Source organism: Hippichthys cyanospilos, chromosome 9 (genome assembly GCF_059441005.1).
Source record: "Hippichthys cyanospilos isolate Australia breed blue-spotted pipefish chromosome 9, RoL_Hcya_1.0, whole genome shotgun sequence".
NCBI classification, from domain to species: domain Eukaryota; kingdom Metazoa; phylum Chordata; class Actinopteri; order Syngnathiformes; family Syngnathidae; genus Hippichthys; species Hippichthys cyanospilos.
Window position 1 is genome coordinate 21,222,266 of NC_142377.1, and position 26,477 is coordinate 21,248,742.

Genomic DNA, 26,477 nt, shown 5'->3' on the forward strand with positions numbered 1-26,477 from the left:
TTTGGCGTCACACGGAGCGAGGATATCACAGACTTCTCGCTCTCCCCACACGCACGCTGCAGCATCAGAGCAAAGCCCTTCTTTTAGATTTCCAGCCATGATGCTACTCGTTGCGTGACATTTGCGTGTTTTTATTTCCCCGTTAGACACGAGATGTCAAAGAAAAAAAGCATGGACGTTTGTCTGCGCAGATTGAAGCAGGAGTTGGTAGGTTGCACTTTTCCTTCTACTCTTGGCCGGCGAGCGCGTGCAAGTGACGCATCATTAACAATTCCAAACAATTGCTATAGTGCTTTGTGGTTAATCAGACTAACAAATTGTGTGTTATTTCAATATTTGTTTGCACTGTCGCGGTCCTAGCATGGATGAGCGCATGCGACTTCCAAGCGAAATAAGTCCACACGTGTATTGTTGTCACTTCCATAACCGTTTAGCAAATCTCATTTTATTTTAACGCATGCAAAACATGCATATGCATGTCATCGTAGTTTATTAAAAAAGAAATGGTATAAAACCATTTTTGAGGGTCGATGTTACGCAATACAAAATAATCCGCTCAAATATTGTATTTTTATGTTTAGTTTGGGTTTGCGTGTTTAGTTTATGGTATTCATTTTTTTCCCACTTGCTGGTAGTGTGGACAATATGCTTTAACCCATTAACTTGTATATATTGTTACAAATGACATAAAAACAGTCAATTGCATCATCTAACTGTTTTAGAGCACTTCCCAGGTTATTTTTAAACTATTTCATTTCATTGTATTATTTTCATTTATTTCTTCATTATTGCAGGTGTGTTTTGGGCTAAAAATATCCAACGTTGTCACTTCCCGCCGCCGGGAACAAACCGAACGTTCTTGTCATCGCAGACTGTCGACAACATGTTGACTCATCATTTTGCTCCTTTGCGCTCCAATTTTCTTGGCAAAACTTGCCCCCAATATTCCATAGAGGTTCATTTGGGTGTAGTGACCGGTCTAGGGTGAACCCCATTCCCCTCGTCAAATGTTAGCAAGCATTGAATTGTTCAAAGGGTGTGAGCGTGAATCGTTCTGTTTTTCAAAGTGCGTTGTACCCCGAGTGGTTGTCGGGCTCTAGCAGTATGCAAAAGATTATTTTTGCCCAGCCACTTTTCTGTCATATATAACTTTTAAGTTGAATTCTTCTTCGGTGCAGTGCTTGGTGAATTGATTGTGCAAAAACGACTCGCAAAATTATTATTTTCACGACCGCTTAGACCTGCTGAGCAAGTGTATTTTAATGTGGCTCTTTGGGGCCCTGTTATTGACTGGCAGGGTGAATCCTACTTAGGATGAAATGGATATTCCGCGGCACCCAGAGTGGACCGCGAGCTAGCCTGAACGCAGACATGTTACGAAAGTGAACACTCGCCGTTTGACGGGAGGGAGGAAGGGGCTTTGCTGTCAGGTCATGCTCCCACCTTTTGACCCTTGAACTTACACACCGTGTGGGGAGTGCCGATCCCTTCAAGTGTCAGTTTGCGCAGTCGCGGGTAGAGTCAAGTTTCCGTGTCAGACCGAATTCTATGAATGTAAAAAAAAAAAACATGCCACTGAAGGCTAACTGTCAACTGTTGGCCTTCCAGTTACAGTTAAATGGAGATCATCGCAGCAATGTAATATTGTCTTGCAGTGTGACACTAGATTGAAATTTCCCTTTAGGATTTTAGGTAATATACGTTACAATACAATTAATACATGTATTAATAATACATTTCACCAAATATAATATCAAGAATCATTATTTCATAAGTTTCATGAGTGTATATTTACACGGAAGAGTAGAAGCCCACACAGCATACTTTGGAGATTAGTAGGAGTACGCAGGTACAATGAAAAACAGAAATTTCTCATTGAGGGATAAAGGTTAGTGTGAGAACTTATTTTCCAAGAATTCGGCATACCGCAGGAAAACTTTACAATGTATTTTCTCATTTAATCACGTTTTATGCGAGACGTAGCAACTCTGGGGGACTCGAGCGAAAGTCCTCAAGGATTACCTTTGAACACATGGAATGAAGTCATTGTACTTTAGGTTGTTGTTTGTATAAAAGTCATCAAGACCCGGTCAGGCAGACAGATAAACAGGAAGACGAATCGTACTCTTCATCAGTGGTTCTCAAGTGAGGTTTGTGAGATTTTAACAAGGTATTTCCGGAATCGGCAGATCAAATTTAATGCTTTTGAATGTCATGACTAGAACAGTAGATTATTGTCAAATTTTAATTAGAACATGAAACAATCTATTGATAAATTGTCTTATGGTGACTTCTTTGCAAAATATTTCATGCCTCTATTTGTGGATGTGTATTGTCATAAGTGACGGGATGTTTTGGCAGACAAAAAAAAATACAATGTCGCTCGAGCTATCTTCTGGAGATGCTGAGTAAAATATGCGGAGCATTAGCACTGAAAAGTATCTGATCCACGGGTGTATGGCGCACTACTCTGCTTAAAGCAACAATTGAGAATTTTCAGAATTTGATTATGGCGGCCCCATACGGAAGAAAGTGTTGCTGTTTTTCCCGGTGAAAACTACCTTTCCCATGAGTCCCAGCCCGGAGAATTGTGAAAGCCTGAGCTTTGCTTGACTGCATTCGGACGGAATTAAATTTGTTTCCACTGGCTGTGTGATGGATGAGTAGCAATGAGGCAACGTAGCTAACCGAGTCCAAATAATATCTCGGGCAAAACCTCGTGTTTTTTCGGTTGTCTTTGCAGCTTTTGGCACGACAGCTGGAATCGAATGTAGCTGTTCAAATCGACTACCATCTCGATACCATAATGATACATGACATCATCTTCAAAAGTACTTTTTTTTAATCTATATTTAATAGGGTGTTTAATCGGTTAATTGGTGGGTGAATGTATGGAAGGTGAACTACTGTGAGACTACTTTGACCGTAATGCTGTAGCGCTGCCTTAGCAAGAGGCAGTTTAGGGAACGTTTAGCCACGAAAAATCATGCCGCTAATTGCTAATCTGCTGAGGCTTAGTATTTATCAAGCGCAAACTACCAACACATCCGATGTTATTTTCATGTTTATCTGGATGGACGTCACCGGGAGGCCTTTAAACAAGCTTCACTTGTCAAGACAAAACCATTGCTGTTATTTGCTTCACACTTTTATTAGCCTGTTGATGTTGACCCTTTCCATAAAGAGAGACCCTCTGTGTATGTGCTCCACAGCAGCCTTCATTCCTATGCCCTTGACATACACGCGCACATGTGCGCACAGACACACACGGCACCATTCATTTTTAATGAGCCGGCTGGAGGGGCAGGAAGGAGTCTGATAACCCCAGTGTTATAGCCCCCCCTCCCACCAAACAAACAACAAGCCTCTCCCATAGAAGAGAGTGTGTGTGAGTATACTTGAACTATATAACATCAACAGAGCTCGAGGAACCTTCATCAAGAACTCAATGAGGCTTTGGAAAACAAGATCCTGTGGAACAAATAAACTGGTGATAGTCTACCAGCCTGATCTAGTAGTGGTGGATAAACATCAGAAGACCGCAGTCCAGAGTGATCGCAGCATCCGGAAAAGGGTACACGAAAAGGTTACCCCAAGCTGGATGGATTGCTCCAGCAGATACCAGTAACACCTGAAGCCGTCTTGCAGAAATGTGCAAAAATAAGCTCCCCAGACCTCTGATGGAGAACCCAAGGAGATACCCCTGGACAAGTTTAAGCAGTGAGAGTGACTTCTTTGGACAGAAATGCCTAGGAGATACAGAATCAATGATCTGTTCCATATGTAATTGCAAAAGATACATTTATTGATGACAGTTTATAGTAGTTAAGAAACAGTATTCATTGAAAAATTATTAATTGATTAAAAAATAGAACTATTTAATATTGTGTAACGGTAGAACCACAGACATGGTGTTAACTTTAAGTGTAAGCACTAAAACAGAAAAAAGAATTAGTGTGAGTGCAGACAAGAGTAGTCCAGCATCTGACAAATGACGAACCAGAAAAAAAAAAGTCAAAGGTCGCCCTCTAGTGGTGGCGGACGGTTGGGCAAATATACACAGACGGACTGACGATTCCAATTTCGTCTGGCTTGAAAAAATGACAGACCGGCGATGACGGAAAGGGGACAGGGTTCTGATGAATGACGAATGTCGGACCAGCAAAAAAATATAAGTTGGCCACCTCTGAAAGCAAGAAATAAATAACGTGAACAGTCTCTCTCCTATCGCTCCCTTTCTCTCTCTGATATATCATTAAGATAGTAAGATAGCTCCATTTGACGATATATTTGAAAAATAAGGAAATGCCATTTTTTTTACCCTAATATTGATCCGGTTCAACCATGTGATCGACCGCTATTTCCAGTCACGTAATCGGGACATTACTAATACGAACCTAGCCCATCCCATCTCTCCTAAATAATAGTGTGCAAAGGTTGTATTTTAGTCTTTTTTTATGTCACATAAATCTCACATTTATGTGACATGTGTAAACTTTGTATAGCCACTCTCTAATGTACTGTATACTACTATAGCATGTATTAATCTTTACGCATCAGCTGGGCTTTGAAACCAGCAGTGGCTATTTTGAGCGTTCAAATGTCCTAAACCTTTTTGAAATGCTGCCAAGTCTCCACGCGAGCTGGTCGCATCTCGTCTGAACATCACGGGAGCAGACCGATGATGCAAGAAGTGCAACAGGGCAGTAAAATACTCCCCGGAGGCTTGGGTTTCATCGCCGCCTCGAAATGGGATTGGACGGATGTTTCCTAACGAGCTTCTCGGGCTGTTGGTGCCGTTTAAAAGAGATGTCCCAAACATCTGCGCTTGACTTTCAAGTCTTTTTAAAGCAAATAAATGCCAGGCGGTTAAAGGTTGAAGAGGCTGACATATTTGGGGCACTCGTTACGGCCGCAAGTCAGCTAACATGGAATAATGGGGGTGTATTTTGCAATTGAATATGAATTTTTAAAACGTGCGCATCTTCATTTTGGTTTAGTTCCTCGCGTTTGGGGCAACGTTGCGCCAGTCTGGCACTCATATGGTTGCGCTAATAATTTGGTCCGAGAAAGTAGACTGCACTTGGCGTAAAAACAGATACATTTGAATTTTCAGGCCAGTGTTAAGTGGAGTTTACTGTGTCTACTTCTAGCCTACGGGACTCGCTAATTTGGTTAGAAAAGTAGACTAGAAACAACCTTCAAGGTGGTTTATTTTGTGAGGCAAATAACCCAGATTTTGACATTTTAAAAATGTCCTTTCGAAGGATTTGATTAGATCGAAGTGATCGCAACCGTGCATCGCATTTATTTTCTCCCAATACTACGCAACATGGCCGCCTCTCACGGGGCTTACAGGTTGTCTTACACGCCGGTCGTGAAATGTGTGTGTGTGTGGCATGACAGTCACGTATCACAGTCTGTTGTTCTTCACAGAGTTTCGTTCTTCCATATGTAATCATTTATAATTGAAGTCATGGGCTCTCATCAACATGTAAACATATGGCCGTGGACCCCCACTATCCCACCCGACTGACTCTCACTGGCAGACTCGGCTCATTGTCACTTCGTTTCCACCCGAGTAACCCTCAAACCCCCCTTAACACAGTTTGGGGATTAGTCTGGACTTGCAGCTCCGATTGGTTGCCCCCGTGCATGACTGCTACATATATACATCCATACGCATGAGGGCCTGTTAGCTTGGAGTATTTGGAAGATGACTTACAAGCTAACTGCTTAGACGGTAAGTGGTGACTTTGCAAAGTGTATCATTGTTTTTTTTTTTGTTGTTTATTGTCTATTTTATTGTTTATTGTCTATTCTTGAATTGCCTTTTGAGACTATAGTGGAACAGGAAGTTGGATATTTTTATTTTTAAAGTTAAAGTGTGGAATTTAGTGAGTTATTCATTTGTAAAATTTGCCAGAATGTTGTTGTTTTTTTAGCGTAGGCTTTCTAATTTGATTTAATTTAGTTTTTAAGATAGTAGCGCATCATTGAAAGTGAGTAAAAAAGAAGAGCTTTGATTTTCATGAATCAAAATGGTATTGGGAGGAAAATTGTCAAGAATATGTATAGAAAGTCAGCCGTTTTGATTTGAAAGCAAAACATGAAGTCAGTGATTTCCAAAGTGGGTCGATGAGGGCACATGATTTAGAACTTGGCCATTGGGGCTCTTAGTCTGTCTGCATACCTTTGAGGGAAGCTGTTGGGTCACATGACTCAGTCCTGAGAGCAGATGAGAGGCAAAAGCAAAGAGGAGGAGGATGACAAGTGTATGATTACTGCAGCAGCAGACAAAAAATGCGAGAAAAACAACCTTGACTGTCCTGATTACATTTTTCATCAAGTACATGTTACATAAGTTGGATGCTGTGAATCTTGTCCAAAATTATAGCTAACTGTACTAAAGATGCAATATTGTTGTACGTGCCTTGATAGAACTTACACCTCACATGAAATCACTGAACTGTAAACAGCATTTAGGCCGTTTATGCGCAATATTTAAGGCTTTTTTTTTTCTAAATAACATGAGCTTTGAATTAGGAGGGTATTGATTAGATCTTTTGTGAATCAACCTTTGTTGAGATGAGGTTCCTGTTTCACAGATGAAACATCTCACAGTAACCAGCATTAAAAATAACACCATCAAAAAAGCAGTTGTTTATTACGAAACTTTCTGGGATAATTTAGACACTTTTAGACCATTTTTAAATCAACAAAACGCAGTCTTACTTTTCATCAAATCATTTCAACCTATTTCTGAATCATACAGTATTAATTTGAAATCCTATTAAATAACAAATTCATTTAAAATACATTTTAATTGCACTTTTATTTCTTGCATACAGTAATGTGCAAGTATATTGCTCTAGTCGCCCTGAGGTGGCACAATGTGATGATGCCTATGCAGCACAACAAACCTGAGCATATGTACGGTGCGAGCAACATGTTGATGTAGATTATATTACAGTTTTGAGAAGAGCATAAAGTATTGTTTATTACTGACCGGATGAGAGAGAAGGGGAAATCACTGTTTTGCAGCTGTCATGAGTTAGATTCACATTTGAATGGCAGCCATATGGGTCAATGTGGACATGCAGCCAAAACAGCCTGTAGACCTGCTGTCATGTTTCATTCTGTCAATTCACGCTACCGTAATTAGATTACAGAGAGCAACGGCTGTTGCGTCCAGGTTTGGACGCTGTGAAACTTATTTTGATCATCACTCTCATTTTCTAGGTGTCCATGAAGGAAGCAGGAGATGGCCTCCATGCTCAGATGAATTCCATGATGAGTGCACTCCAAGAACTCAAGCTCCTTCAGGTCCAGACCGCTCTAGACAACTTAAATGTGTCCGTCCGAGAACGGAGACATCATCAGGACGTGACCGTTGCTGATACAATGTGCACGAGCGCTTCAGAAAGCGATTCCAGGTTGCGCTTGTCCATTGACGCCAGCCCGAGCCCAGAGCCGTCCACAGAGTTGTCGCAAAGCCGATGCAGCGAAGAGACGCTGTCCTCGTCTAGTTCCAGCCTGGAGATGGAGAGACGCGAGGAAGGAGACCTGGAGTCTGTACCGCAGAGATGGTCAGGCTATGCAGCACCGCAGGCGGACTTCTACGGACCGGCGGTGGGGAACCCCCCGCCCGAGCCTTACATCCAGCCTCCCATGCGGAACCAACCGGTAGATCTGCCGGGCATCCTATACAGCCTCTCCAGAGAAGGTCCATCCCTGGACAACGACTACTCTCAGGACAGCGCAGAAGACGACTGGACTTCGTCGCTCATGAACCGAAGCCGCAATCGCCAACCTTTAGTGCTCGGTGACAATGTCTTTGCCGACCTCGTGGGCAACTGGCTGGACTTGCCGGAGATCGAACCGGAAGAAGCGGAGGAGGAAGGAACCGAGAGGGAGCCGCGGGCGGCGGACGGGGGCGGCGACAGAGTAGACGCCCCGGCTCACCCCTTGCGCCTCAGCCGATCGCAGGAGATCTGCAGGAAGTTCTCGCTCACGACCAACATCTTCAAGAAGTTCCTCCGAGGCGTCCGCCCCGACCGCGACAAGCTACTCAAGGAGAGGCCCGGCTGGATGCCGCCGGAGCTCTCGGAGGGCGACCTGGTCAAGAGACCCAAAAAAGCAGCTCCAAAAAGCTCAAAAGGCAGCTTCTACCTGCCTTTCTGGGCCAACGCACAGCAGGGTAAAGAGCAGTCAGAAACACGTCTGAGTAGTCCAAACCACTTCCAGCGCTTCCACGAGAAGCCATTTGCGGGGATTTATTTAGACCGGAGACTGCCGGAGGGTAGGCTGCAGAAAATGCAGCCCTTATTTGACTACAACACAGCTGTGTGGGTCTGATAGCTGGCTAAATACGCTGGCACCACGTTAGACTCGCGGCAGGTGCGAGCAAAATGAACGACTGTTGTCCAAAACATGAACGTCGTGCCCGTAATTCTTCCAAGGAGGTTTTGTTTGACAATCAAAACATGACAACTTTTGTTTGCAGTGTCTTTTGTACAAGCTACAAATTGTCAATTATTTTTGAATGTCTGACTGGATCCGACAGTCCCAGTTAATTAAGTTCAAGACTTTTACCAGACACTGCTCTTGAGTCGCACGGGTTTGCGTTCGATATACTGTATGACGATACTCTACACGCGCGTAAGCGTTCTTTCAGTTTCAAAAAATGCTTGCAAAACTCAAGGCTTATTTTACAATTCAAAACAGTTCCAAGGGGTTTTACAAACACCTTATATTGTTTTTGTCGGCTACCTGATGTCTGTTACTCCATCTTCTCTGCAGCACACATGGGAATTTCTGCATGACAGTGCTTCTGCATGATCGTTTTTCAGACTATAGTTCAGCCTTCGTTTGAAAGTGGCTGCGGATCTTGGACGTATTTGAATAAAGAGGATGATAACCAAAGATTTACTTGGTTCTTTAACATCAACCGCTTATTGGTGGAAAAGCACTTCAGAGACCCAATCAAGTATTTATTTGGGAACTATTAAAAAGTCCGTTTTCCCCAAAATGTCCCCTTAATTCTGAGGATGCATTCTACAGACTGCCTTTGAAACAGGTTTTAATGGTTGGTTTAGCATGTCTATGGGGAAGAGCAGAATAGACACATCTGAAGGTGATTAGCTGAAGGCCTTACAGTATGTGTCACATCACATCCACTAAGAAAAAAAAAACCACTCATTTTCGATTATTTTGCTCTGTGCTGAACAGGTAAAACATTTAAACACAAATCGATAATGTGAGCTCTCACATGTAACTCCTGAAGGACACAACTCACATTCAGAAGCTCAAACCAAACTACTGTCACTTGTTCTATCTCCTGTAATCTCTCACTAGACCACACCCCTTAAGAGAAGTCCCAACGCATGAATTCCACAGTATGTACAGTAAATTCACCTAAAACAAACCAAGATTATTTCTTAAAAATTGGCTTTCATTATGCTTTAGAAAAAAATGTGAGCAGTCCATCAATGTTTTGGACCGTCCCCTCATTGCATCATCTTGGCTCCAGTGGGGGATGAAAGCAATATAGTGCATGACTAGTTCACTTCAGTTAAATTTCTAGCGCTGTTTTCTTTTTGCCAGCTGTCATGTCAAATATTCTTAATGACTGCTGCTGTGTGCACACACTGAGTCAACTGTCAGTTCACATGGGCTATTGGTTGATTGGAGGGCTTGAGCATGGCACAGCATAGCACTGACTGCCATCTGCTATCAGGACATTATGTAAAGAATTAGACTGTGTCTATTTAAAAAAAGTTACTGTAAATGTACCGATCTTGTACATATTACGCTTGGGCCACCGGTAGAACGCAAGTACAATCGAAATAATGTCATCTATTGGAGTTGTTTTGTTTATCTTCCCCCCCCCAAATTGACCAAAAGGAGCCATCAGGGATTAGGCTTCAGCTCTTATGCAGCCTCTCGGCCAGTTGATCCATATGGGACAGTCTCAGGATCACACATTAAGCAAGATGGCCTCACTCACTTGATGTGGATGTCATGTCATTGATTTGTTTGTTTACAAGTTGTGAATTCTCTAATGTTTTGTTTTTTTAATTGACTGTTAAATATGTATGGTGTTTTGTAGACTGGTCACTTGACTTTGTATACAATAAATTTGCTTAAAGAAACCGTTTTGTGCATCACTTAGTGTGGTTGTACCAACTTTGTGTTATAAATAAATATGAAAAGCATGTTGATTTGAAAAACAATATGTCAATGTAGACCTATGTGCTAGTCAATTTTCAGAAGAATGGAATGCAAATTGGGAGCTCAAGTCATTTAAAAAATCAAATATTTTGAGGGTTATAATGACAAGGGTTGGTAAAGGATACAATCAATTGTTACAATATTAGATTATACTAAAAATGATGTTCAAATGAACAAAATAAAACAGACTTTACACAATCAGCATTTTTGGGGCTGGATCTCAATCTGATCAGCGACATTAAAAATAACCAATCATTGATCCTTTGCAAGATGGAGGAAGGTGTCTAAATAGATAATCCACTTATTTAGCCATTTTCAGCAGTGAAACGTTAATGTAAACGTTAATTTTCTATAAACAATTTGAGAACTAACTTAGTTTTCACGTAGATTAAGTACCCCTTCTACTTGCATCTCCTCTTAACACAGTGGAACCCCGTGTTACAGCGTCCCTGTAACATTTTTTTCATGTTGCGACTTGGAATACTGAGTTTTTTCGTACCCTCTTTACGGCTTTGCGACAAAAACAACTGTCATGACCCTAGGGGGTAGGCTATATTTGTGTTGTTTTGTCTTACCAAATCCTTCGGATCCGCGTTTGCATGTAGCAAGCATAAACTGGAGATTTACATCACCACTCAATTTCCCGCCAAAGACCTCGACACTACTGCGGCCTTGCGGTTTGGCACGCCTGTAAATGAACACAACTTTGGACTCGTGAAGCAGCGTTTTTTTTTTTTTCCAATGAAGAAAGTCATGCAAATGTAACTTTTTACACTCGGGGGAGAATATGCGTGTTTACATAGCCCTGGTTACGAATAGTCAAGGCCTTAATGTGGCAGAGGAATTTCGACTTGTAACCCCAATGTAAATGCATGTACATAGTTGTATTAATTTGGCTTGATTTTTGCTTCCTGTGAGTTAAAGTGCTGCTGCACGATGAAAAAAAGTTGATGGAGTTTGTGCTCTAAATTGATTTCTAAATATGGAGCAGCAGTCAGACAGTGTCTTTAATAAGTAAAACACTGAGAATGTACGACACGCTTCTGACCGCATCAACGTTTGTGTGTCTCCAGGGCAAAAAAATAAAAACACAGAAATACTATATAGATTTTGTCTGATTTCTCTCGGCTCCACTCCGACTATATCATCCATGCTTGTCAAAAGGAATACATGCAAACAAAGAAAATAGGCACAGTTGATGATAACCATGTGCTTTATATACATACAAACACATTCACGAATGCACACACACACACACACACACACACACACACACACACACACACACACACACACACACACACACACACACACACATTCTGATCTTCAGTTCTGATCTTTTAATTCCGAATGGAAAATTTCTGTTGTCTATTCTTTCCAACAACATACAGCAAAAGTGTCACATCTTTTTCTTTGGCTTCCATTTATTTTACATACAACTTTAGGCTTCAAATAAATGTGTGTGTTCTAAGACTGTCGCAAGCGATGCTTTGTTGTGACAAGATAATACAAGATTTTTTTTTTTTTCTGTGCCATTTCCTTCACACATAACAATTGTGCACCCCCCCACAAAAAAAATCCCAAGAATCAGTCTTCATGTTCAAATTGTCAATAGCAGACAGCCTACTGTGCAGTAAAAAGTATTCCCGTATTATTATTTTTTTGTATATAGCTTATTTATCTGCAGATGTTTCAATATTAATCAACAAGCTACAATATACATTGCCTATAGCAGCATAGCAAGGCCTGTACTGTATTCCATTTCTATGCTAATTTTAACATTTTTTTTTAACTAATGTCCAGACTGGTAGAGGAGACTGTGTGTGTGTGTGTGTGTGTGTGTGTGTGTGTGTGTGTGTGTGTGTGTGTGTGTGTGTGTGTGTGTGTGTGTGTGGTGGGGGAGACTAACAGCTGCAACTGGAGTGTCGTCGTCTCATCTAATTCAGTTTCCCTGGGGGTCCCAGCAGCGGACTGTCTGGTGATTGAATTCCCCCCCCTAGCCTACACCCCCTACCCTAACCCCTAACCCACCCCTCCTCTCACTCTAGCCTCGACTTGTCAGCTGTCACTCTCACACAGGGAATGAGTCATACACACACGCACACACATATACAATGTAATTTATCGTCAGTTCCAGGGTCTTTTTCTTTAACGAGTCTATAAGTCTACTATTAATTTATAGCTTTAAAACATGCATTTAAGAAAGTGTTCCTTTGTTTACAATGAGAGAAACCCCTCCCGCCGCTGATGCAATGGCCAATCATTCGGGTCAACTTAGTTTTGTTTTTTTTAAACAAAAAAAGGGTAACGTTTTGACATTCTCTAGAACTGCTTATCCTCAATAGGGTCGCTGACGTTTTTACACTGTTGCCAAACTCTTGGTAACGGTAACGGTAGAATTTGACCCTAAAATTAAGGGTGCATCCGATACATAGGTGTGTCTTATATTTGGGGAATTACTGTATTCATTAATGTAAAAATATAAAGAATCTGTTTTCGCTGTCTACATATCTTCATGAAAATAGAAAATAAATGGTATTACGTGGGTAAACAATGCGTGACTGTGCTCGCATTTTCCCCCAGCCACACCGCTCATCTTTCAGTGATCCTTCAGCTGCGCACCCACACCAGCTCCGCTTTGACCCCGGTGCTGGAATGCGCTCACGTTTCACTTTTTATAATCGGTCAGCGTGAATACGAAGGAGAAGAAGAAGTCTAGAAACATCATCACGCAGCATTGCTTTTTCTCTCACAGGAAACATGAGAGGTCTTCAATGGTGGTATGCTGAACCATTGCACATAAACACCACCCCGATCCCACCGCCACTACTGAGCAGTCGGATTTGTGTGTGTGCACTCAGTAATCAGGATTGTGCAGCTCTGCTTATATTGTGAAGCCCCATCGTAGACACGCCCACTCTACAGTGCTTACGGAAATATTCAACACTTCACTTTTTCCATATTTCTTTGTTGCAGCCTCATTTCAAAAAGAGTACATTCATTTTTTACCTCAAACTTTTACATACATTAGGCTACATTACCCCACAATGCCAATGCGACAGAAGGGTTAGTGAAGTGTTTTAAATATTATGAATTAATTAAGTGGAAAAAGCTAAAACAAAAAAAAAAACAAAAAAAAATCCGTGCGAGCTCTTTTAGTGTACCTAAATGTCTGAAAACTACGAACAATCGCCACCAAAATTCACATGCAATCGTCCACTTCATATTAAAATGATTATCACAATATTTTTGCTTTGGCCACCTGAGAAAATGTTTTTCCTAGTCTGAGCTCAAATTTGCGCTCAAACAATCCTAATTATTGGGACGATATTGATATCGGTCACAGGTTGAAGTACAAACCACTTTTCCAGATTGACCGTGATGTAACAATGGCCTAAGACCACCATAGAGTACACACACAGTGTATTTGCCCCTAAACCACACAACAAAATCAGATTGGAGCGTAAGATAAAGAGTTAAAACTGGGGCGAATTATTGCAGGATTTAACATCTGGCCAGCTGCTTACAATCCAGTCTCACACTCTTGTTCTGCTGATGTTTGCAAAAAAAAGCTTCATACACGCATAGATTCAAATATGCCGCATGAAACATTATTAATGCCACTGCAGTGTGGTGTACATGCAAAATTCATTTATAATGCTGCACTGTTTGAGTTGGACAAAAAGTGTTGGGAATCCAAAGAAGCAGCGGCGTGTGCAGACGTTGTCTCTCAACAGGCCCCCCGATGTGTTAAATAGGTCACCATGTTGCTAATGTGTGTACGTGTGCATGGGTGTGCACTTGTTAAGTACTGGACGAATGTGTATACTCAGTACGGTTATATTATAAGCTTTTGTCAAAGATTGAGGTAAAATTCTGAATAAATGCTGTTTTTGACAATTGAGTTTAGTAATCATATCATGGTTTTGCACTTCTAATCAATGGTTTTGCACCCAGCAAGTGACTTGGGACTGGTCCAGAGTGGACCCTGCATTGCTACTCCTTTGCCTGTGGTTCGTGTCTTTATAAATTACCTGGTTAAATCCCCTTTTAGATTCGAACAGATATTATAATAACTAACTTGTATACTCTGTGTGTCTGAATCGAACGTTATGAACCTTCAAACTTCAAAATCCAATGGAGGATCCTTCTAACCGATGACTGATTTTTTTTGCCACTTCAAAATTGATCAATAAACAAACGTGGTGCTTTGAGTTCATTGTGTGAAATTAACCTCAAGCTGCAATTAATTAATTGAATAAATACATGCCCATATTTGCTAGAGATGACATGAAACTGTTCACATGCTCACCTAGGGTCCTGGCCAAACCCAGAAATAACAATGGAAAAAACACACACACACACACACAAAATCCACCTCCAATAAGCATGTGCCCACTCTTCCTCATGAAAAACAAATCTTCATGAAAGCTGAATTATTTTCTCTCGCTTCAGACAGGAGGTTCCGAGCCAAAATGAGGCGTGGATCACATTTGTCGGTAACGCCTATGCCAGAGAAACATACTGGGGGAAAAAAAAAGAGACTTATTGCTTTTTCATGGAGTTCCCGTTCATCTCCAAAGGGAACAAGCTTTGGAGTTGAAGTGGAATTGTGTCACCATGGTTGCCCCAAAAAATTTCAAACTCGAAATACTCCGGTCGGCACAATTGAGATGCGTTTTTGGGAGTACGTTTAATGCGGTTCTTGTATTTTGAAAGGTACAAACCAAGAACAGACCATCTTCTGATGCAACGACAGCAATTATTGATGTGTTTGGGCAGGTGAGCTGATTGCACAGGAATGTTTCCAACACCTCAAAAATGAAAATAAATAATCAATGCATTCATTACAACATTACTCTATATCTGATATGACTGCATATGCATGGTATAATATATAGCACACAGTCACTGTCCTCAATATTATGCACACTGCAATAACCTCCTCAATTGTCACGAAGTCTCTTCAATTCCCTCCTAAATCAAACAGTATATGGTATTCTCCCCACAGGGCATTGCTCTTATGAAATAGACATACACAAACACGCACGCGCACACACACATACAGTTCGCCACGGGGTGCCAACATCTCCGCCCTGGTTTTCATTAAATCATAAGCGATCCAGCAGGGGGGTTGCTTGCCATCAATAATCCTCATTTAACACAAATCTCCACTTCTGACACACACATACACACAATCACATGCATGCCTTATTTAATGCCTCATCCTGTTACTTAACGCAAGCCATATTGGACTCCATGCGTCACCTTTTACGTCACGCATTTTAACAAGATTTAAACTAAAATTTCCAAGCCGCCTCATTCGTACCGCATTGCCCGTTATCAAAAGAGAGTCTAAAATGACTTTGCGCGCCGAGAAGTCACAGAATCAAACACATGTCCTGCTACAGACCCCCTCATGTGCTGCCTTTTGTTTAGCTTGCTGAGTGTCCAATGAAACCTCTTGCTTTAAAACTAATGAATGTTGGAGAAAGGTACTTGCTACTACTCGCCCGACATCCTTCAAAATCAGTAGGTTTATCATCGAGCATCCCTCAACATCTGGTTGTAATTTTTTTCATCCAAAGTTTTATCATTATATCATTGTAATTGAATCAAAGTACTGGGAAATTTGTGATGCAGGCTAAACTCATTCTTTTAGTCTCAATGATGTTCATCTTCACATCTTCGCTTCCTAGGTCATCTCCCCCCAGAACTATGAAAAAATAAGTGAGAGGAGGGAATTAAAAATGATATCCAAGTACTTTCATGCTAATTAAGATGGACTAAAATAGGACAGCTTAGCGGGGAATCGGCAAAGTTTGGCTTTTATCATTCCTGGAAGCTCGCGCAAAGATAAGGGCTGCATGAAGCACATGCACACTGGATGAGAGAAAAAAAAAAAAAACGCATTAATGAATGCAATCCACTATAGAGGAAGTCTTTTTGCCCAGGCTGAATTTGCTCTTTCAGTTGCCAACGGAGGGAAAGATGCCATTTTCTGGAAAAAAAATCAAGTTCAAAGTCTAAATGAGTAAAAGGAAAGTCAATAAGTGGCTACATTTTGAGAAAGGTGTTCAGAATCACACGGTTAGAGCACTCACTCACTATTCTGGATTAAGTTGAACATATTAGTGTTTGTTGTTAATTTCTCTTTGGTTTTGTGCAAAAAAAATAAAAAATCCAGCTGGTATGCTTTGCCTTTAAGAAATACTTTCTTACTACTCACATTACTGTATATTAGTGCTTCTCAATTATATTTTGCAAAGCCCCCAGGAATTAAAAAAAAAATGCTTTTCACCCCCCCGCTTCACTAAAAATGCTGTAACCTGTATCCTTTTTATATATTTTTATAAGCAATATAAATCAACCTTCAACAACTTCATTATTTTTTTACAGCATTTGTACAGGTTACAGCTTAGTCCAAAACAGAAAAAAAAAAAAAAAACCTACTGTAGGTGGATCTGGGACTTTTCCCACAAGATAAATCTGAGTTCAATGTATTTTGATGACGTCAATCTTGCATTAATGAGGTGGATCTAAATGGCGCATTTTGCCAAATATTTGAGAAGTATCAATTTCTTTCCACCTATGGAATTGGTCGAATTCAAACCTAAAAATTCAGATCCAACAGTGCCTTTTAAGTTCAAAAATCTTGAGCCATGCAAAATATCTCATTTTTAAGTTACTGTTTGCCCCCCCAAAAACACACACACACCTGGATTTACCAGCCACCTATCCATTCTCGACATTTTGAAAAATGCGAATCAGACATCATCTTCCGCAACGTTTGTACAGTAAGGTTTAGGTGACCCATTTTGTTTTCTTCAAGCATCTCTCTCCAGCTGGAAAAGCTCCACTTTTTAGAAAGCAGTAACGGGACAAGGAGTAGAAACATCCCTGCTCCTCATTTTTTTGTGCCAGGAAGAGGAGGAGAAGGAGGAGTGTGATGGGATGAAATGAGACACTCAGCACTTCCCCTGAGGATGAACAGCAGTGCAGTGGTGTGTGTGCGTGGGCGTGTGTGTGTGTGTGTGTGCGTCACAGCTAAATGAGGTCCTGGAGATACAGCATGGTAGTGTAGCAGAAAAGGCTGCAGAGGCTTTTTAAAAAAAGAAATTTGGCTAAAGATATGCAGTTAGCTGGAAGTGTAAATGCTGCAACCAATCGACTCGGTCCGTTTAAGGACAGCAGTTTGGCACGGTTTGATTCTGCTGACTTATTGCTCAGCTCAGAGGTTCATTCAAGTTCATCTTGGACTAGGATATGCGGATCGTTAAACATGACAAACATTGATATTATTATGTCCTCATTGAGATGAATATTCTAACGCTGGAACTATTTGTATCGGGTAGCAGTATATACAGATCGAAAATCGGGTCATTAATAACTAAAGCGCTGATTCTCAAGCTTTATACTGCAAGTGCAACCTCCAAAAAAACTAACTCAACCAGCACCACTCTTGTGACCAAAATCCAGCTACAGAAGCTAGTCCTTAAATGTTCAAACAAAGTCAAATGTATATTTAATATTATTGTAGGCCACCATAACATTTTGCAGTATGTTTTGCAGTATGTTAACGTAACATCTGATGTGAAAGAAGTTGCTCATAAACATCAGACAAAGCCAAAGCAGAGTGAGCTCTCTTTAGCTTGTGATTAAGTCCTCCCCTCAAAACCTGTCCCAAAACGAAACATGCATTTTGAAGCTCGAAGCATGCGCAGCTGCTTGCGGCTTGGCAATTAAAAGACACGACAGTTTGAGCCGCAATAACACCCCCCGCAAAAATGTCACCGCACAAGTGAACGGTCAGCCACGCTGGTGAGCTATCCATGTGTGTTTGTAAAAGACTGACTCGGAAAGTCGCGTTTCTCCACACTGTACTTGAATAAACAGATTTATTTTGGGAGCGAAGCTTTTGAGGTCATATTGTGTACGATATTCCCCAGGAGTGGTTGGCGGCGAAGCTCTTTCATAACATATTGAGAAAGTCATTAAACTTTCATGCAAGTTGTTTTTAAATCTGCATGTCTGCACGCAGAGCTTTATGAAGAATCGATAGAAAAAAGACAACATCGGAGCGTGAAAATCATCTATTTACACCTGCCAGCTTGAATAGGTAAGTGCAGTTACATGCCTGACAGATTTCTTCTCACCTGAAAGTTCAAGTTGTATTGAATTGAAACAAATTGTATGATTGAGTAGAGTATAACTAGCTGTTAAATGCATGCCAAGCCAGTAGGTGGCAGTGCGACATGGAAAAGCTGAATTATTATGTGAATCTCTGATTAAAGCGTGATTATCACGAAAAGTTAACTTTTTGTCGCTTTTAACAGTTTTATGAATTTTTTCACCCTAAACACCCCAAAAGTGTTGTTTTCCTTCAGTGATGCATTTCATTGCATATTCTGCGCTATTGCAGATAAATATGACTGAAAGAATTCATGACAACAGAAACATTTCGTACCTCCCCTACACTGTACCGCCTGTGCAAGAGTAAATACACACCAACCTTTACCACGTTTTAGTTTTGTTTTGGTTCCAGACCTGAGGAGGAAAGATATACCACCGAGTTGGCGAAGTAAACAGCAATGTTTCCTTTATTTGCTACATTGTTTTATCGTCAAAAATGCCAAAGTGGTTCTCTAAAGAATCCTTTAAATTGAAATGAATATTTTTCTTTGATTAAAATGCATGGAGAATCATTTACAAAGCCGGTATTGTTTCTCATTAGACTGTGCAGGCAAAACAAATTTTTGGTCTGGCGGCTGACAAGTAAATGGTCTCCCTGGGAAAAAGCAAGTCACAAAGACATACATCACATCGCAATAATAAGAATAAATGCGAAAAAATATCATGGTCCTTTTAAAAGGTCAACAAGGGCCACAGTGTGAAGCTCCTTCTGCCGCAAACAAGGACCACTGTGTTTTTGTGAGACCCCCAGGAGCAACTGCCCACTAAAACCAGTTGGACAGTCTGTGACTGGAACCCTGGGGGCCCTCTGGTATAGGAATGCGTTGTAGATGCACATTCACAGGAACACACACAGCCTGAGGCCCACACACACACAACATGGCTAATTTTAGCTTCTCAATGATTCTCTCCGGTAACAATTCATCCCAGTGGTGGAACAAATGTAATTTTTTGCAGTATAGACAGTTCATTTATAGCCTCTACATATGTACATACAAGCGGAGAAAGCAAATCTTTTTAGATTGAAGGTAATTTAGGAAAATCCCCGCTTGCATGTTAACGTTTGCAAAGCATGAAACAATCAGCAGTGCTCTACATCCTGAAACAACAGTGAAGACTCACTATTCACAGGGATTAGGAACCATGACCTGACATGAATAATAAAAATTTGTGAGTAATGCACAATGAATTTTTAAAGGTTCAAGTTACTGTTTTATGGCGACGCTGAACTTGCAGGCCGACCGGATTGATGCTAAAAATAGACATCGATTCCCACATAGGCTGTTTTCTTTTTGTCGTTTGGCTCTGACGAGCCAAATTTGCAGTCGTGCGGATGGGCGACATCATACTACATTTATGTGGCCTGGAAGCAATGACACACATTTCCTGACTCACTGCACAAACGGAGTACCAAGAGCCCACGAGGTTTGTATTGAGGGGATGATGCCATTTCATGTTAAAATACCAACTAGTGCAATTAAGTGAGAGTGAACACCTCAGGCTGCGTGAGGAGGTCACACGAGAAACAAAGCACTATTTTTCTAGAAAACATAACGAAAAAAAATCTCTAAAACTGGCAAAAGTGCTTTTTTTTTTTTTTAAAGGGTGTCTTTCTGTATGATTCCCTAAGATTGCCCAACTTCCCTAAAGCCTTGGAACCTGTTTTGCTAGCAGATGAATGGTGGCGGTTGTGTGCTGATGCCCATTTATTTGAGCTTAAAGTGATTGGTTAATTCTGAACACAGCTACATTCCTGTGATAAGAGATGTGCACACGTGCAATAAAGTTAAGTTAGGTTCTAAGTTCATTTTTACTTCCCCCCTGGAAAAAAAAATATTTTGGTTTCCTCAGTGCAGGTTAGAGGGCAGGTTAGAGTTGTTCCAAACATGTTTGCATAGAAAATGTCTCGATAGAGTAAGTTGTTGATATCATTAATCTCCTTAGCTTTTAGGCACAGCAGCCACTGCAATACCTTGTGACGGCGTTGAAGAAAAAAGGCAGTGCTTTACAACCAAAATGATAGATTTTTTTTCATAAAAAATGCTAATAGAAATACTTTTTTTCAAGAAATCATTGCCATAAAAACCAGTATCTGACTTAAGCAACATACATTCACAATTGACACCTTCACTATGATTTTCACATTGTTCACATGCTGTTATTTATTGGCTTTGTAAAATATTCAAAAATATTCTACTTCCACTTCAGGAGGCCTCGTTTACCCATCTCTAGTTATTCATTGGCCTCATTTTTTCGTAACGCAAAAAGAACTGACACATATTAAAAGAAGAAATAACATCTTACCTTTGCTGTTTTTTGAGCTTAAGAGATCAGCATCCATGTTGTTACGTCATCTTCATGTATTAGGTACTTGGCTAGTAGCATGCATATAATCGGTAGCACACCCTGCAGGCCTGGAGTGGAAAAACATGACCACAAATGCATTTTTAAAGATAGGCGTTGCTGTTTTTACTTGGGGTTTGTTAATTATTTGTGAGAGCATCTTTTGTCCCAAAAATAAAATGTCAACATGTTAAGCACTTCCTCATCCATGTTAAATTTTAAATGTTTATTGGCGTCCTCTGGTGTAACAGCACGCTCCAATAAGCAGCTCAGTGCTCATGAAGTGCGGTATAAGTTTGTGTGTGTGTGTGTGTGTGTGTGTATTGTGCGGAAGGACTCAGGTGGTGATGAATGAATATTTAGTCAGCTGTTTGCTTATTTGTGTGCAACTCCCAGTTTACATGCATTGTTTGTAACATGTATATATTTCTTAAATGATTAGAAATCCATCCACACATTTTCTTGGATGGTAAACATCAACGATTTACTTTTACTATACTATTCCATACGACTGTATACAATGCTAAACTGTACTATATCACTCAAATATTTGGGCGATGAATTTCTAGAGATTTTTTTTTTTTTTTATATTTCCTATAGCATTTTATTGATTGCGGTAATCTCGGACAGAAAAAAAGCATGCTGCGCAGTGAAATTGTATTCAACAACGACAAACATGCTGCATAGTACTAGTTTGTTTTTGTTTTTTTGTTTTTTTTTTACTCCAGCATAGACCTAGTATAATTAAACACTAAAGCCCTTGTGACAAGAGGGTGTAAAAGCAATTACACCTTCATTGACTTTCCGGAGGGCTCTATGTATTACTGCTGAGCACCCATGCAGCAAAATATTATCATTTATAGAAAACCACTCATATGCGCACACAAACACACACGCACGATATACAGTACAGTAAGACCCCCAACGTAGAAGTGCAAGTAATGCATTTTTATCAAGGAGCCGGGACATGCTTGAGTTGAATACTGAGCAGCCCCCACAAGCCCAGACTATGCATTCGCTACTCCTCAAATCTCGCAGTAAGCACACACAAACGCGAGCGCACAACACACACACATACTACATACAGGCACACAACAATCCTGGAGATTGGTTTGTACATTGTTCTTGCAATTTTTTACTTCGATGCGAGTGAGCGTATGGGTGGTGAATGTGGTGAAGCTTTGGCTCCTCTGCGAGATGGGGATTTGATGTTAATGCGTGTGTGCAAGCCATGTGATCATACGAGCCCCTTTCTGCTCCTTTGTCGAGGGTAGAAATCAATATTTTTGTGCACGGTAGATCCAATACAAAGTGATGCGGGGGGATTTAGACATTTACAGTGAATGGCTTATTCTTTATTACGGTATTATTCATTATTGATTAATTCTCTTTTCATTTTGCTTTTGGTAAGATGGCTAGCTATGTTTGTAGAGGTCAAATTTTTGTAGAGAGCCCTCGTGGACTCGGCATAATAATTGGCACATCATCGTGATTCTGGGTTAAGTCTCATTTGCCGTGTTTGGGAAATGGGTACCGCGTGATGCTGGACATTCTGGTGGACCAAGGGTGTTTTCATGAAACATGTCCCCGGCACATCTGACAATTTGGTGACAGAACGTGTACAACTGAGACGCTAAACGCGGTGTGGTGCGGCGATGTCGACAAAAGTGCAGGTACGGATTCTGACATGCGGACACAAATTACTGCAGCAGAAGTCGGACTCCAACATCTACAACAGTCCTCGAGGGCTGCCATCTTGCATGGTTTTCATGCTTCACTCTTAAACACAGATGATTCAAATGATTAGCTCATCAGAAAACTTTGCAGGAGCTTGGAAATGATCCAAATCATTTGAATCAGGTGTGTTTAAGAGAGAAGCATCAAAAATGCAGGAGAGTGGCCCTCGAGGACTAAAGTTTGACACCTATGATCTACGGCATACTGTTTTTTCCCATCCAACTGTCCAGCCATTAATCAATCGGGCGATTCATCAACCAATCCATCCATCATAAATTGCATGAATCTCAATGGCACATGTGATGACTTCATGAGAGCGGGCCAAGGACGATGTCAGATTAAAGATGCGGGAGGAAAGCCTTGGGAGTAAAATTGATGGTGAAATTGCTCTTGGACCTTTAACAGCCTCTATCATGTATGTCCTTACTAATGATGATGGCCAAGGCCAAATAAGGTCAGAATCACACTTTTACTGAGGTAAAAGCCACAATGCATACCTATGTATAGTATGGGTGTATTTATTCATTTATTTTAACATTCCCGTTAAACATAAAACACGCAATGATTCATCCAGGGCCAAGGTAAGCAATTCAACGGTGGATGCAGACCATGAGGAGGACGTCAGCATCACAGTTACACTGTAGGCAGGAAATGCAGGCGGGAGGTCGATATCATTAGCTCCCTACCCCCTACACACAACCTGTGGATAATTCCCTCGACGGTGAAGCTCATATTCTGCGCAGAACACATTAGACATACATTTGATATCCTTCACTACACCGCACCCTCCGTTTTGTCCATACAGTCTCGTAATTGATCTGCCAATGGAATAATGTGTAAGTGTGTGCAAGTGTGTGCGAGTGTGTGTTTGGGCCCGTGCGTGTTCATGTATGTTTGTGCATGCGTGTACATGTGTCTGTGGGATGGTGGGGGGGAGGAAGTGAAAGACTATGATATTTATTTTAATGGGCCAGGGAATCTGTAGGAGTCTTGCCAGCCTTGGCTGCCTGGAGGAAGTATGAGACAGAGAGACAGCTATACTGTTCGATGAGATGCCTCAACTCCTCCTCCACTCATCAGTACGGCACATATATTAAATATTGTTTCATAGAGAATAAATATACGCCTGTGACGACTGCTGTGTTGCCAGTCTAGATGTGTTGCCGGACCGTTTGTGGTCAAGTATTGCTTAAAGGGACACTGTGTAAAATTTGACAGTTTTTAACAAACATGGCAGTCGCCAGAGAAATGCCACAACCCCCTGTCTAATATAATTTAATGATAGACCTACGATTATATTTAAAAGAGGCTGTTGGTCGTTAAGAGCACATATATTTGCAAGTTTTTGAAATTCATAATCATTTAATGTATTCCTTTTTCATGAAAAACGGTATAAATCTGAGTCGCCTCAAGCATCACAACGCATATGTTAAGTATCATTAATTTTCTTCTAGCAAAATGAAAGGTTAAGAGTTGAAAGGTTAAAGTTTTCAACAGGAAGGTTGGAAGTTTTCAAAGAAAAAACATTTCTCAAAGACCAGGTATCAAATAAGTCAGAAAATAGTATTACTGCACATTAAAATCCAGTTTTACAGTATATTATTTTAAATATTTTGACACAAATGTAATTATGAACTAGTGGATTATCTTTGTGGTTCAAAAATGCGTACTTTATTTTCATTCTCAAACGCTAAACTTAACAACAATGTAATCATTAATAACAATAACAAACAAAACAACACGTATATTTTTCTTCTTTTCCTTTTTTTTTCCTTTTTTGAACTTCAAGAAGAAGCTTACAAGTCAGTGTCAAGATGATCCCCTACCATAATAAAAGGATCTTCAACAACCGCCATTTGCTCCCATGTGACTTGCAGCTCGCTCCCTCATTTGTCGACGCCTGGGTGGACTTGTCAAGCATCCCTCCACACACTCCAAGGTGACATTCCCCATGTAGCGAAAGCTTTGATGTGTCTCCAGCCCACCTGCCTGGCACCTGAGGAGCCTTCTCCTCCATGTCCACGGGGACACAAAGAAAAAAAAAGCAGCTTGGAGGATGGCAGCACATTATTTCATAGTCAAAACGCAAAGTATCACACGGCTTTTCAGCTACTAACGGGATTAAAGGCCTTGACGAGGCTGCGGTGAAGGTGATAAGAGTCTAAGACAAGAACCTGGCAAGAGCCTTCAACTGCAGTCGCCCCTTGAAGACATAAGACGCTTAAATGTGGATGGAGTGAGACAAAATGATGAAGAGGACGCACAACATAATTCTATATGAACTGAAAATTGTCAGACCGTATTGATGTGAAGTATTTAATTGCTTGTTTTTGTAAATAATTGTATTTGTTTGTTATAACATTTTAACAGGTTTATATGATTTAAAACATGTTTTTAATGAGTTGGTACTAAATGCACGTTCCTGTTATTTTAGATTTCTATTATATTAAAAGTCATTCATAGTATACGTTTTAGATTATTTTTGTAAATTATTTTGTCGTGTTATACTATATTAAAAGTAAAAAGTATTCATGTAGACCTTAATCACAAAAGGGTCTCAAAGGTCGTCACAAATTCACAATGGCATCATTTGAACCCCTCCCAGAAGGGCAAGAAAAAAAAATCGGTGGAAAATGTTTACTTCTAACAAGTAATACTAAAAATATATTATACTTTTTACATAATCAATACATCAGGACGGCATGGTGGAAGAGTGGGGAGCATGCCCGCCTCACAGTGCAGAGATAATGGATTCGTTGCATGTGCTCCCCATGCCTGCAAGGGTTTTCGCCACATGTTTTGGCTCTGGTTTCCTCGCACATTCCGAAGACATGCACGATAGGTGAAGCGACCACTTTAAATGGTCCTCAAGTGTGTTTGTGAGCATAAATGGTTGTGTGTCTTTTCGTGCCCTGCGATTGGCTGGCAACCACCAATGTAACAATAATCATTTAAAACTAATGATTAGGATTTATTTTAAATTAATAAAAATAATAATTTTAACAGATCATTCAGTTTTAGTACATTCATTGTTTGCTGGTATTTACATGTTTCATTTCTCTTCTATAAAACTTTTCCTGTTTTGTAAATCGTGTGTCAGTATGGAGAATGATTTGTGCTTATATACCGCCCTCTAGTGTATTAACTGTTTACTACTGTAGTTCTGTCATTTTTTTTCAACAGCCGCGTTCTTTCATTCTTTGCGCTATCTGCTGTTGACATGACAACCACTTGCGTCTGTTATACCTTGAAAATATGCTGGCGTATATTTTAAAACGGATGTAAAATGGCCATCAAATCATTCAGCTATAAATTAATTTTGCAGCTCTGGTCCTCATTAGTTTCATGAGCGAAGTGGAGCCTGCCGAATTTGACCTGGTGATGGGGGTACAGGTACCCCTGGAGGTATTTGAAGGAACTCCAGATTTTAGATTTTCTAACATAGTTGTTTTGTTTTATCCAACCGAAGCGAATGGGTCAACTTTTGATTCATTGAGTTGATGTTTGACTTTTTAAATATGCGGAAATACCATTTTGGGCAAATACATCGTTTGTATTTTTCCGTAAGGGAAGTAGCCACTCCCCCCCCCTAATAAAATTAAGAAATAAAAAAGTCCATTTCTATTATATAGTAGCGATGTCTCCTTCAATAACCACATGCTTTGTTAATGTGTTTTCCTGTTGGTTTCAACTGGCGGCTGTGAGAAGAGAGGGAAGACATTCTTGTCATACCTTCCAGACTAAACGTGAAAGACTCATCTCACACTAATCCATTTTTGGCAGAACAAGCGCTGACAAAAAGATTTATTAGAGGACATCTATTTCCTTGCTACCAAATGCATATATAGGATAAATCCGAGAGGAAACATGTGACATCAACATGAGACAAAATGACGAAACCATGAGGATGTCTGGTGGTTTTCAGGTTGCGCAATTGTGTTTTATTTCCACAGCGGGTGCGGCTTGGCTCT

At 40.5% G+C, this 26,477-nt stretch overlaps 1 protein-coding gene and 1 long non-coding RNA gene across 2 annotated transcripts; one reads left to right on the forward strand and one right to left on the reverse strand.

Annotated features, from left to right (window-relative positions):
• inka2 (inka box actin regulator 2) lies at positions 1 to 11,408 on the forward strand. Its single transcript, XM_088424360.1, has 2 exons — positions 1 to 207; positions 7,243 to 11,408. Exons 1-2 carry the CDS (start codon positions 154 to 156, stop codon positions 8,356 to 8,358), a joined length of 1,170 nt encoding a protein of 389 aa, XP_088280486.1. The 5' UTR covers positions 1 to 153; the 3' UTR covers positions 8,359 to 11,408.
• Positions 3,823 to 24,602, reverse strand: LOC148419421 (uncharacterized). The gene is made up of 4 exons (XR_015866695.1): positions 24,333 to 24,602; positions 20,731 to 20,840; positions 6,194 to 6,228; positions 3,823 to 4,186 (listed from the first exon to the last, which is right to left on the reverse strand). It is a non-coding gene; the product is annotated as an uncharacterized LOC148419421 (long non-coding RNA).
• Between the last annotated feature and the right edge of the window lie 1,875 nt (positions 24,603 to 26,477).